At 53.2% G+C, this 12,451-nt stretch overlaps 2 protein-coding genes and 2 long non-coding RNA genes across 4 annotated transcripts in view; 1 reads left to right on the forward strand and 3 right to left on the reverse strand.

Moving 5' to 3' along the window:
• Positions 1 to 230: 230 nt before the first annotated feature.
• On the reverse strand, positions 231 to 1,203 carry LOC108516240 (omega-amidase NIT2-like). The gene is given in 2 exon segments (XM_017853619.1): positions 231 to 948; positions 950 to 1,203. Coding segments are annotated over 2 exon segments (828 nt in total). The 5' UTR covers positions 1,060 to 1,203.
• An 824-nt stretch (positions 1,204 to 2,027) lies between these two features.
• Positions 2,028 to 5,761, forward strand: LOC108516243 (uncharacterized). The gene is made up of 2 exons (XR_001881748.1): positions 2,028 to 2,073; positions 4,512 to 5,761. It is a non-coding gene; the product is annotated as an uncharacterized LOC108516243 (long non-coding RNA).
• The window catches only part of ANKS1A (ankyrin repeat and sterile alpha motif domain containing 1A), a 201,371-nt gene continuing 193,764 nt past the window's right edge, over positions 4,845 to 12,451 (reverse strand). Inside the window, exons 23-24 of the mRNA XM_017853620.1 lie at positions 11,408 to 11,505; positions 4,845 to 5,987 (exon numbers count right to left, since the gene is read on the reverse strand). Of these exons, the coding sequence (XP_017709109.1) occupies positions 5,921 to 5,987; positions 11,408 to 11,505 (165 nt within the window). The 3' untranslated portion in view covers positions 4,845 to 5,920. The remainder of the gene's footprint in view (positions 5,988 to 11,407; positions 11,506 to 12,451) is intronic.
• Positions 6,150 to 10,283, reverse strand: LOC108516242 (uncharacterized). Its single transcript, XR_001881747.1, has 3 exons — positions 9,915 to 10,283; positions 9,232 to 9,329; positions 6,150 to 7,698 (listed from the first exon to the last, which is right to left on the reverse strand). It is a non-coding gene; the product is annotated as an uncharacterized LOC108516242 (long non-coding RNA).

Raw genomic sequence — 12,451 nt, forward strand, 5'->3', positions numbered from 1 at the left:
TGTCTGGCTCATTTTTTGGGGTTTTATCATGTTGGCCAGGCTGGTCTCGAACTCCTGGCTTCATGTGATCCACCTGTCTCAGCCTCCCAAAGTACTGGGATTACAGGCATGAGTCACCATGCTCGGCCAGAAGTGACTTTTTTTTTTTTTTCATGAAAGAATTTAATAGGGAGTTGATTATGTTGTAGAATCATATCTTCCTGTTCTGTGACACATTAGAAATGTAAACTTTAGGGCTTTTTCATCTCCATAGCATAGAGGTCTGATTGCTTCTGTCTAAAAATGGGGATTTGCTGGCGTATTTCAGCCAGCTTCTTCAGGTCTATGTCTGAATACACGATTGCTGCTTCTGTGCCAGCTTTGGCTAGGACCTCCCGCCAAGGGTTCACCACGGTGCTGTGTCCGCAGGCAACATAGGAGGTTTTGTCTTCCCGGGCAGGAGAGGCTGTGGCCACATACACCTGATTATCAACAGCCTGACTTTGCTGAAGCAACTCCCAGTGGGCTGGTCCAGTGGTCAGATTAAAAGCTCCTGGATATACCAACAGCTGGCAGCCTCTCTGTGCATAGATTTGTGCAAGCTCTGCAAACCGCATGTTGTAGCAGATGCCCAGACCCACTCTGCAGTAAGGAGTATCAAATGTGGAGAAACTATCACCCGGACTCAACGTTTTAGATTCTTGAAATGTAATTTTTCCAGGAACATCAATGTCAAACAGATGGAGCTTTCTGTACTTCGCTAGTCAAGTTCCATCAGGCCCAAACACAGCACAGGTGTTATATAATTTCCCAGCATCCTCTTCAGGGATAGAGCCTCCAATGAGATATATGCTGCATTCCTTTGCTACCTTAGAAAGCTTCTGTGTGGATTCACCAGGAATTTTCTCTGCATATTCAGGAAAATATTTCGTTCCATATGGAGAATTAAAGCATTCCGGCAAAGAAACTTTTGGCTCCTTGCGTTGCTGCCTCCCGGATAAAGCTACAAGCTTGAGTGACGTTATCTGATTTGATGGAAGAAATTTGAAGCTGCATGAGGGCCAAGTGGAAAGTGGCCATGGCTCTCTGGACAAGCACCACCTCCGGAAATGGCTTTTAATTCTAACCACTTTCACAGAGTTTATCTGGTTTGGGATTTGCTTGGCTTCTTGAATCTGAAGGTTTATATTTATGTTTGTTGCCAAATTTTGGAAGTTCTCAGGCATTATTTTTTTGAGTGTTTTTTTTTTTTTTTTTTTTTTGAGATGGGGGTCTCACTCTGTTGCCCAGGCTGGAGTGCGGTGGGGTGATCACAGGTCAACCTCCTTGGCTCAAGCAATTCTGCCACCTCAGCCTCCAGAGGAGTTGGGACTACAGGCACACACCACCACGCCCAGCTAATTTTAAAGTTTTTTGTAGAGACAGGGTCTCACTATGTTGCCCAGGCTGGTCTTGAGCTCCTGGACTCAATCTGTTCTCCCACTTCAGCTTTCCAAAGAGTTAGGATTACAGACATGAGCCACCATACCCGGCCTCGAGTATTTTCTTAGCCTCTCTCTTTTTCCTTCTTGTTCGTTGACACAAATGTTAGATCTTTTGTTGTGGTCACACAGGCCCCTGAGACGCTCTTTATTTTTTTCAGTCTGTTTTCTCTCTGTTGCTCAGATTGGGTGATGCCTGTTGTTTTGTTTCCCAGTTTATGGTGCCCCTTTCCTTTCCCATCCACTCCACTCTTAAGCCCATCCACTGAGCTTTGTAGTTTTTGTATTTTTTTAGTTCTAAAATTTCCAATAGGTTCTTTGTATCTTTTATTTCTTTGCTCAGACTTTCGACCTTTTCATTTTCTACAAGTGTGTTTATAATTATTTGTTGAAACATTATTATCATGGCTGCTTTAAAAATATTTTTCAGACAATTCTAATATCTGTGCCATTTTGGTGTTAATATCTTTTTTTTTTTTTTTTTTTTTAAGACGAAGTCTCGCTCTGTTGCCCAGGCTGGAGTGCAGTGGTGCAGTCTCAGGTCCCTGCAACCTCCGCCTCCCAGGCTGAAGCCCTTCTCCTGCCTCAGGCTTCCGAGTAGCTGGGACTACAGGTGTGTGCCACCACATCCGGCTAAGTGTTGGTATCCATTGATTATTGCCTTTTAAATTCAGATTGAGGTTTTTCTGGATCTTGGTATGACAAGTGATTTTCTATTGAAACTTGGACATTTCTATTTCTTACTCTTGTTTAAACCTTCTCTTTTAGCTGACTTTGACACCACTCTAGCAAGGGAAGAGGAAATAGCATATTACGGCCAGATTGGGGGTCAAAGCCCAGTTTCCCCACCTGGCCTCCACTGATACCTGAGGTGGGAGGCTGCTTGTTACTGCTGGGGTGCCATGGGGCTCCCGGCTGCCCCTGTAGTTTCCACTGACTCCCCAGGCGGGAGCAGCCTCACAATCCCTGGGTGCTGGTGAGAGTTCTGCCTCCTCACCAGGCCCCTCTGACACCACACGTGAGATTGTTGGGCACCTCATTATAGCTGTGTGAGGGCCGAGGTCTTGGCCTCTGCTGATCTGGGTGGGGTCCCATTTTTGCTGTGGTGTTCGGCTGGAGCAGAGCAGTTATTTATTGTCTGAATTTTCTGTCTTGCTAAGCTGCCCTTTTCCTGGTCCTCTGGTTGGAAAGAACAGGTTTTTGTCTGTGCCCACGGGTGTTTCCACTGGCGGTTTTAATTGTACTTAGTGGCAAGAACAGGGAAAAGAGCATCTACTGATCTTCGGAGACACAGGCGTTAGTTTATTTTTGGTAGCTGTTGTCAAGGTGTCCGTGTTACATGTGGTGCACACGTTGCTTTCAATTGTTTCTTTTTCTTAAGGGTGCATTTTGCTATGCAGAAATGTTTGGTTTTAGAGACTCAAATATATTAATCCTTTTAAAAAATGATTCAGGGTTTTATAACATGTTTGGAATGGCCTTTCTCAAACCAAGCTTATATATTTAAAAAAAAAAAAAATCCCATTTTCTTCTAGCTTTGAGGTTTTTTTTTTTTTTTACATTTAAATATGTGAGCCATCTGGAATTTATTTTGGCGTAAGTTGGAACAGGAATCTCCCTGCACTCCCTCCCTCTTGGCTACCCAATTGTCCCAGCTCCATTTACTGAGTAATAAATATTTTACGGTGTTAGGAAAATTCTGTTTGGTAAATGGTTGTTTATAATAGTGTTCCTAACAGCCGAGTCCTGAAAAAAGTGGTCTCAAAGTCCTGGAGGCCACACGGAGGAAGGGATGGGTCAGACTTGAGCTTTCCTCGTTGTTAGCTGATGACAGTGGGTGCAGTGTGAGCCCCAGGCTGAACTGCAGGACACACTAGATGGTCAGCCTGTCCCTATCTGTGGGCCTTGGATACCCTCTGGGTTCAGGAAGCCAGGGATGGCCATGGCTGACTAGAGGGTGTTTTGAGCTGCCTTGGAAAGTGCTCCAGCTTGAAAGTTCTTCCTCCTCTATGGCCTGGTCATTGCTGAGGGTTGATCTATCACAATTTTCAGTAGTAACAGCCCAGCTGCCGTGAAGGGGAGGCTCATGACAACGTGGAGGAGTAGACAGAAATGAGCCCTTGAAGGAGGAGAAAGGAGTGAGTGGAAGAGGCCGGGGATTCTGCCTCACACAGAGGCAGGCGAATGTGTAAGGTGGCCCCAGAAGGGATGATGATAGCAGCGATATGTCCTGGTGCACTGATGACACTAGTTATGACCCAACCTTTCTCTTCTGGCTGTCAGGTTTCTTCTGCTTAGGAAAGAGCGCCATAGCCAGGGAGCCGAGGGATGTGGGGGTGAAGAACCCCTCTGGAATGTGAGGCCTTCCCCGACCAGGCCTCAGTGGACTTTCCCAATTCAATGCAGTGTGGTCTACAAAGCCCTAACTGGGAGTAACAGCGTGGGATTTGGCTCTCTCTCTGCCATCCGCTGGCAGGCTGGCTAGAAGAAAATCATTTTCCTAGTCTGGACCTTGTTTTCCTTACAAATAAAACTGGGTATTGAACTAGAGAAGTGATTTTCTTTTTTAAGGCCCTTTTGAGAAATGGAAGAGTCCACAGAAACTCAGGAATAAAAGCGTTCAGTGCTGGGCAGCTGGGGTTGAAGCAGGCCTAGGAATAGGGGCTCTGGCAGCTGGAGCCACTGGACCAGATGGGGCTCAAAGTCCCTCCCGCTGGCCCTGGGCCCTGCTTTATGAATAGAGGTGACAACACCTGTCCAGAAAGGGGGGTGGCTAATGAGATGGTTGCCTGGAAAGCTAGCAGAGCTGGAACATAGGTGCTCCATCAATGGAGGGGGTGCTATGACCGCTTGTACCTTCCCAAATTCTCCCCTTTAAATACAGCTCAGCACCCCGCCCCTTCCTCTCCCTGCCACCAGCCCACTGGGAACACTTTGCCCTCTCCATCCCGACCACAGCACGGCTTCGGGCTGGTAGCTAGTTGTTTATGTCTAAAACTTAACCACTGCAATCCAAGCAAGTTCCTGAAAGGAGACCAATTTCTTTCACAGCTCTAGATCCCCCAGGCTGCCCGGGAGGCAGATGTTCGACTCATGTCTGTGGGTGGACAAGCCCAGACCAGGATGCAGAAGAGATGCAGCTGCAGCAGTAATCAGGATGTGGCCCTGGCTTGGTGTTCACAGCACGATGCTCCTAAGGAGGGGAGGTGAATCGTGGGGCCCTTGCACCTCACAGGGCAGCTGTAACAGTTAGAGAGTGCGAGACAGAAAGCCAAACAGCGTAGGATGCGACTCACCGACCCTGAGCCTGCATCTCGCCTGTGGCCACGCCTCTGCCAGAAAACCATCAAGACGCTTTCCAATTCAAAGACTCAGAATTAAGGCTGCGTTCATGTCGCTTCTCATTTATTAATTCAGTCTGTTCTAAGTTGTACAGTTATGAAAATAACAAAACCAAAGCTGGAAGCCCAGGAATATTTACAGTCTCTTGGGTAGTGAGGTCAGTCTATGTTGTTGCACAGATTGGTTATGTTTGGTACCTCAAAATGTTTATAATTCAGACAAAATCAGATTAACAATTTTATGTACAGTAAAACAAAAGGGGAAGTCATTCAAGTATCAAAATACAGAGACAAAGATTAAATAACATTTTTTATTACAGTTCAGTCCATTGCCACACCATGAGCAACAATACTTGTGAGCTGGCCTGGGCATCTCACAGACAGCCCCCGTTCAGACTGGCTTTCTAATGTCTCTGCCTGCTGCCTGCTCCAACCCGAGTGTCTCGGGCACTCCCATTAGTGTCTGAAGCTGGAGGGACACGGAGCACTGCACACGCAGAGCCTGTCGGGAAGGTCTTATGCGCTGAGCAGCTGGTGGACAGGGAAGAAGAGGCGGACAAGAAGCCTGTGGCTGGAACAGGTACTGAGCCCATCTGAAGTCTCCCACCTGAATAGGCTCCTTCACAGTTCAGAAACGCAGCGACAGGGTCTGCCCCTGGTGTGACCTGCACTTGGAGAAGTGCAAAAGTAGGGACCTTCCCACTTGAAGCCTGTCCTTAAAGTTACAATAACCTTTCTAGGAAAGGGAGACAACCTGCCCCAGAGGAGAAGAAAAGAAAGGCCCAGTCATTTTCCTTTCTTGAATATTCAGAAATAAACCAATCTCTAAACAGAACCCAGGGCCACAGCAGACTAGCCAAGGCTTCCAATATGAAAATACCCTGAATAAATAAAGACGATATAGCAGCTTCAAGCAGAAGAAACACCTATGGAGGATCTAAGCACAAAAGACAGCGTGAGGAGTGCATCGTAGTGTCTGTAGTGTCTGCAGGTTCTTTCGGACCTGCCGCCCCGCAACAGAGGCCCACTTAGACATGGCCTGGCCCCTCAGGAGGAAGACGGGCACCAGCATGTGCGCAGCAGCAGCGCAGTCTACTCTGGATGCTTTAGGGTTCCTGGTCAACTCTGGGAAGAAAGTCGGGGCCGAGTACTGTACAGCTTTAGCTCATGGGAATCCTCACAGGCCCTGAAAGGAGCAGGAAATGAAGTGAAACTGCAAGGTGTCAAGGTCTTTGTTTAGTACCAGACCAACCGTGTGCAAGGAGAGATCTATTGGTTTAACCTTTCATTACCCACCAATGAGTGGAGGCTTGGGGAGAGAGAGAGGAGAGAGCGTGGGGAGAGGAGAGGAGAGGAAACGTACTCTGCCGCAGAGGGAGCTGGGTCCCAGGCCCCAACCTGCTGGGCACTTAGCAGATAGAAACCCACAAGGCCTGGCCTCTAGCCAGCCAGAGACACAGCCCCACTTCTGATTTCTGGCCAACCACATGGGTTAAGAATGTGCCTAACAGTACTCCCTGCACATACACACCCACAAAGAATTTAAATTCACAGCCTTTGCGGGGAAAGAGGAGTGTTGCTGAAGCCTGGACTATTCATCCTGAGACCAGATTGACCTATGCCAGGAAAGCTCAGCGCCTGCTAAAGTGCCCACAGGAGGAACTGGGCACACAGCTGCGCCAACTTTGCCTCTCAAATCCACAGCAGTTTCCCCTGCATTTCTACTCTAGTCCAGAGGGAAGACTGCAACCCAAGTTACTTTTAAAAGCAAAGTGAGCAGCGGGAAAGCTTAAGAAGCAGAGGCGCACTAGGACGCCAGCCTGCCCCAAAGGCCACGCGGGGGAGCACTGATGCACTGTCACCTTATTTAGCCTTTTCCACACCAGGGTCCGGGGATGAGCCCAGCTGCCGAGAGTGTAACCGTCAAACCAATAATTCAGAGAATTAAAATGAGCCCCAATCACACAGGCTGATTAGACAAATCACAAATTGGCAAGTAGCAACCTTAGCTGACCTACTCCAAACATTAACGCCCCAAAGCTGTTTTTCCTGTTCTCTGACACAATGCAGGCAGTACAGCGCCGGCCAGCCCAGGGCAGTGCTCCGGTCACTGACAGGTAAGAGGCCAGGGAGAGGCCTGGCGCTCTGGTGCTGGCTAAGACTTCCCAGCACTAGAAACTGCACACTTATCTTCATTTGGCCACTGAAACTTCCCATCGGGAACCCCAGAAATGGACCGGAAACCTTTAAGTTGCTCAGGTGCCTCTAGGGCTGTGTTCTTACAAGAAGCCTGTGTCCAGCCCCTGAAGGGGACAGGAAATTGGGCAGTTCATAAAGAGCAGCAGCTGATATGGTCAGGTTTGAAAAGCAGACACACCATACTCAATTCTGCCCGAGCCTGCTCCGTTCCCCTCACCCACAGGCCACCACCTTCTCTTCAGACCCGCTGAGCTGCACCCAGGTCCCATCCTGAGGACAGAGGCTGTGCAGGCTGGCCTCTGAACCAACCTCAGCTCCCCTGTCCTCTGCCCCATGGCCATTTGTCTAAAGATTGGCAGTATGACCTAGAGGTTTGAGCCAAGTGTTAAAAGTTCACTTTGTAAAAGGATTTTGTTTCTGTTAAAAACAATGTGTTCTGAACAGGTCACTTCTTGACCCTCTGGAATGCCAGTCCCATCTGCTAGCGGCCTGGAGTGCTTCTCCACAGCCAAGGCAGGGCTCATTCTGCAAGACGTGGTGGTGGCAGGCCCAGGCCAAGTGGCCAAGAGGAGGTCCTGCAGGCGGAGGTGAGGCCTGGGTCTTCAAAGCTGCAGGTGAGGCGGCGGCGGTGATGGCAGTGGGAGCCTATGCCCCCACGTCTATTTTCCGCAGCACAGTGTGGTTCCTCAGTGGCTCAGCTTGGCAGAAGCAAACAATGGGGGGAGGAAAGGGTTAACCAATGGGGCCTGCGGACGGTGGAGGAAACGGAAAGGAAACACAGCAGGACAGAAGATACCTCACAGCCTCCCCTAGGCACCCTCCGCGCCTGCTCTGAGCACCCACAGCCCGCAGCCCCCGCCGCCTCTGGCTCAGCGACTCTGCTCAGGAAGGCACAAGGATGGGTGGGTGCGCAGGACCCACCCGGTTTGTCGACTTGGGTTTTGACTGCCCTGGCCGACTGGCTTTCCTAGTGGACTCTGCTATGTGCGCACGGCTGCCTTCCTGTCTCCTGCCATGCAAACTGGTTTGCCCACACTGGAGAACGGGGGGCCTCTTCAAAGACTCAGCTCCACCATCCCAGCTGCTGAGCTGCTGTGAGGGGACGGCCTCTCCTCTCAGAGGAGTCAGGAGGCTGAGGGAGGTGTTCAAGGGCGCGCTGGACAGCGCTATCTGTGATCCCCCACCGTGGAGAATGTCAGAAAGCTCCCAGAGGACAATGGAGGCCACTTGGTCCAGGTCCCTGTCCTCCAGCAGCTCTGTTCTGTGAGGGAAGAAGGTGTGCCGTGTGTGCAGGGCACAGGCCGCCTCCTTGTTGGTTCTACAGAAGGCTTTCCTCCTCAGTGAGCTAGACTCCAGAGCCAGGCCCAAGGCTGCCAGGCCTTGAGACTCCGTGGTGAAGATAGAGGGGTGTCCACACACGTGCCACCCCCCTCCTTGGAGGGGAAGGCCCATCAGGACTGAGACACCTGCTGTGTGAGCCAGCCTGTGAGTGTTGAGATACCCAGAGCCCCAAGCGGGACAGTCAGCACGGACCCAAGGGCCTGGCGCGTATCTTGGGCCCTCACAGAAAGCAGTCTATCCCTGGTCCAGCCACATCACTGAGCTCAAGGTCTCACAAGGGCGTAGCCATGAGAGTGAGGCCAGCTCCTCAGAGTAGCGGAGGACAGTGGGGTGGGGCTGCAGGCCGGCTGTGAGCAGAGTGCTGGGGACTCTGGCACTGGGTGGTCACAGTGGTTGGTTGTTTCAGGAGAGGTGAGAATAGTCAGCTAGCTCTTGGCAATGGTGCCCAGCTGTGGCTCAGTACAGCAGACAGGAGGAGGGAGCCACACAGAGCCCAGCCCAACCCCAGGGAGCTATCAGTGCCATCGGAATTCTGCTGGAGACTGCCCTGCCCGTCGGGGTTCACAGTGCCTGCCCGTGGAGGCTTCTGGGGTGCAACAGAACCCCTGAGCCCTCTTGGTGCCCACCTCAGAGGCAACTCACCCCCTCAAGCTGTCCTCAGCCTGAGGGGGAGAATTCACAGTGTTCGGTGGTGGTAGGTACGAGAGCTGCGAGTGTACAGCGTCTACGCTGCCGCCCGCCCAGGAGGAGCAGGTCCCAGTGCAGTTGGGGCCTTGGCATCAGCAGCTGGAAGGAGAGAGTTGAGGACAGCAGAAAGATCGGATGGCAAAGGCACAGTGAGACTAGTGGAGACAGGGAGTGGGTTGTTTTAGAAGATAGTGGTCTCATACTTGGTGCTGAGGCTCCGCTTAGAGTCTGGTTTGGGGTCCACAACCCAGGAGACACTGGCATGGGATTGGGCATCTTGGTCCATATCGGGTGGTTCCAGCTGCCAAACAAGGAAGCAGTCAAGAGTCAGAGGGAGCTCTGTGCCAGGGCTGGAGGCAGCAGGCCCCTCCCACCCCCAGGCTGGGCTGTGGCCCCTGTGCTGGGAGCGGTAGCCCTTATTCTCCTCAGTCAAAGAGCAGACCCCTGGGGGCGGGCGGAGGAGGGACACCCTCCCGGAGCATCTTGGCGAGGGCCACCTCCAGGCACAACCTCTCTCCAGGATTTCTTGGGATTGCTCAGTTAAAGGACCCCTGTCCTACCCAGGTCTCCTGCTCGAAGCCCCAAACCTGCTCACACTGGGCAGGAAAGGGATATGGGGCTTGGAAATGTCAAGCCTCAGGTCTCTCTGGTAGGGCCAGAGAGCTCACCCCAAAGCAAGACCACAGCAGTCACCCCAGACCTCTGGAGAGAGGACACACAACAGAAAAACAGAGAGGGCTGAAGCACACACAGGACAGGCAGAGGGCATCTCAGGAAGAGGGGAAAGAATGTCACAAAGGCAAAGAGGGAGAGGCCACCAGAGGCTAAGAGCGCTCACGGTCACTTTGGGGAGACTGACACACAAGACAGCAGGAGGCGTAAAGACCTTGACTCCAGGACTAACAGACGGCAGCGGTAGGTAGGAAGGACGGTGGGTGGTGCAGGTGTGACAGTAACAACAGCGACTATCGGGGGGCAGCGGCACCTGGGGTGCAGAGCAAAGCAGACACAGACACAGGGATGGCGCAGTTACTGGGGGCTGCCTGCGGGCCGCTCTCTGCAGCCCCTTGATGGCCTTGCCCTTGGGGGAGCCCGGCGAGGGAGGGCAGCAGGAGCACCAGAGGCCCACCCAGGCCAGAGGAGCTGTTGCCTTTCCAGGGCAAGACCTGGCAGGGGTGGGAGACAATTAAGAGGGTCATTTCCCTGGGGGGGCCAGCTTCCTGGAAGTGCCAGAAGACCCTCCTCGTACTGGCCACCCCGGGNCTCAGAGGAGTCAGGAGGCTGAGGGAGGTGTTCAAGGGCGCGCTGGACAGCGCTATCTGTGATCCCCCACCGTGGAGAATGTCAGAAAGCTCCCAGAGGACAATGGAGGCCACTTGGTCCAGGTCCCTGTCCTCCAGCAGCTCTGTTCTGTGAGGGAAGAAGGTGTGCCGTGTGTGCAGGGCACAGGCCGCCTCCTTGTTGGTTCTACAGAAGGCTTTCCTCCTCAGTGAGCTAGACTCCAGAGCCAGGCCCAAGGCTGCCAGGCCTTGAGACTCCGTGGTGAAGATAGAGGGGGTGTCCACACACGTGCCACCCCCCTCCTTGGAGGGGAAGGCCCATCAGGACTGAGACACCTGCTGTGTGAGCCAGCCTGTGAGTGTTGAGATACCCAGAGCCCCAAGCGGGACAGTCAGCACGGACCCAAGGGCCTGGCGCGTATCTTGGGCCCTCACAGAAAGCAGTCTATCCCTGGTCCAGCCACATCACTGAGCTCAAGGTCTCACAAGGGCGTAGCCATGAGAGTGAGGCCAGCTCCTCAGAGTAGCGGAGGACAGTGGGGTGGGGCTGCAGGCCGGCTGTGAGCAGAGTGCTGGGGACTCTGGCACTGGGTGGTCACAGTGGTTGGTTGTTTCAGGAGAGGTGAGAATAGTCAGCTAGCTCTTGGCAATGGTGCCCAGCTGTGGCTCAGTACAGCAGACAGGAGGAGGGAGCCACACAGAGCCCAGCCCAACCCCAGGGAGCTATCAGTGCCATCGGAATTCTGCTGGAGACTGCCCTGCCCGTCGGGGTTCACAGTGCCTGCCCGTGGAGGCTTCTGGGGTGCAACAGAACCCCTGAGCCCTCTTGGTGCCCACCTCAGAGGCAACTCACCCCTCAAGCTGTCCTCAGCCTGAGGGGAGAATTCACAGTGTTCGGTGGTGGTAGGTACGAGAGCTGCGAGTGTACAGCGTCTACGCTGCCGCCCGCCCAGGAGGAGCAGGTCCCAGTGCAGTTGGGGCCTTGGCATCAGCAGCTGGAAGGAGAGAGTTGAGGACAGCAGAAAGATCGGATGGCAAAGGCACAGTGAGACTAGTGGAGACAGGGAGTGGGTTGTTTTAGAAGATAGTGGTCTCATACTTGGTGCTGAGGCTCCGCTTAGAGTCTGGTTTGGGGTCCACAACCCAGGAGACACTGGCATGGGATTGGGCATCTTGGTCCATATCGGGTGGTTCCAGCTGCCAAACAAGGAAGCAGTCAAGAGTCAGAGGGAGCTCTGTGCCAGGGCTGGAGGCAGCAGGCCCCTCCCACCCCAGGCTGGGCTGTGGCCCCTGTGCTGGGAGCGGTAGCCCTTATTCTCCTCAGTCAAAGAGCAGACCCCTGGGGCGGGCGGAGGAGGGACACCCTCCCGGAGCATCTTGGCGAGGGCCACCTCCAGGCACAACCTCTCTCCAGGATTTCTTGGGATTGCTCAGTTAAAGGACCCCTGTCCTACCCAGGTCTCCTGCTCGAAGCCCCAAACCTGCTCACACTGGGCAGGAAAGGGATATGGGGCTTGGAAATGTCAAGCCTCAGGTCTCTCTGGTAGGGCCAGAGAGCTCACCCCAAAGCAAGACCACAGCAGTCACCCCAGACCTCTGGAGAGAGGACACACAACAGAAAACAGAGAGGGCTGAAGCACACACAGGACAGGCAGAGGGCATCTCAGGAAGAGGGGAAAGAATGTCACAAAGGCAAAGAGGGAGAGGCCACCAGAGGCTAAGAGCGCTCACGGTCACTTTGGGGAGACTGACACACAAGACAGCAGGAGGCGTAAAGACCTTGACTCCAGGACTAACAGACGGCAGCGGTAGGTAGGAAGGACGGTGGGTGGTGCAGGTGTGACAGTAACAACAGCGACTATCGGGGGGCAGCGGCACCTGGGGTGCAGAGCAAAGCAGACACAGACACAGGGATGGCGCAGTTACTGGGGCTGCCTGCGGGCCGCTCTCTGCAGCCCCTTGATGGCCTTGCCCTTGGGGAGCCCGGCGAGGGAGGGCAGCAGGAGCACCAGAGGCCCACCCAGGCCAGAGGAGCTGTTGCCTTTCCAGGGCAAGACCTGGCAGGGGTGGGAGACAATTAAGAGGGTCATTTCCCTGGGGGGGCCAGCTTCCTGGAAGTGCCAGAAGACCCTCCTCGTACTGG

This window comes from Rhinopithecus bieti, unplaced genomic scaffold (assembly GCF_001698545.2).
Source record: "Rhinopithecus bieti isolate Rb0 unplaced genomic scaffold, ASM169854v2 scaffold_36553, whole genome shotgun sequence".
NCBI classification, from domain to species: Eukaryota; Metazoa; Chordata; class Mammalia; order Primates; family Cercopithecidae; genus Rhinopithecus; species Rhinopithecus bieti.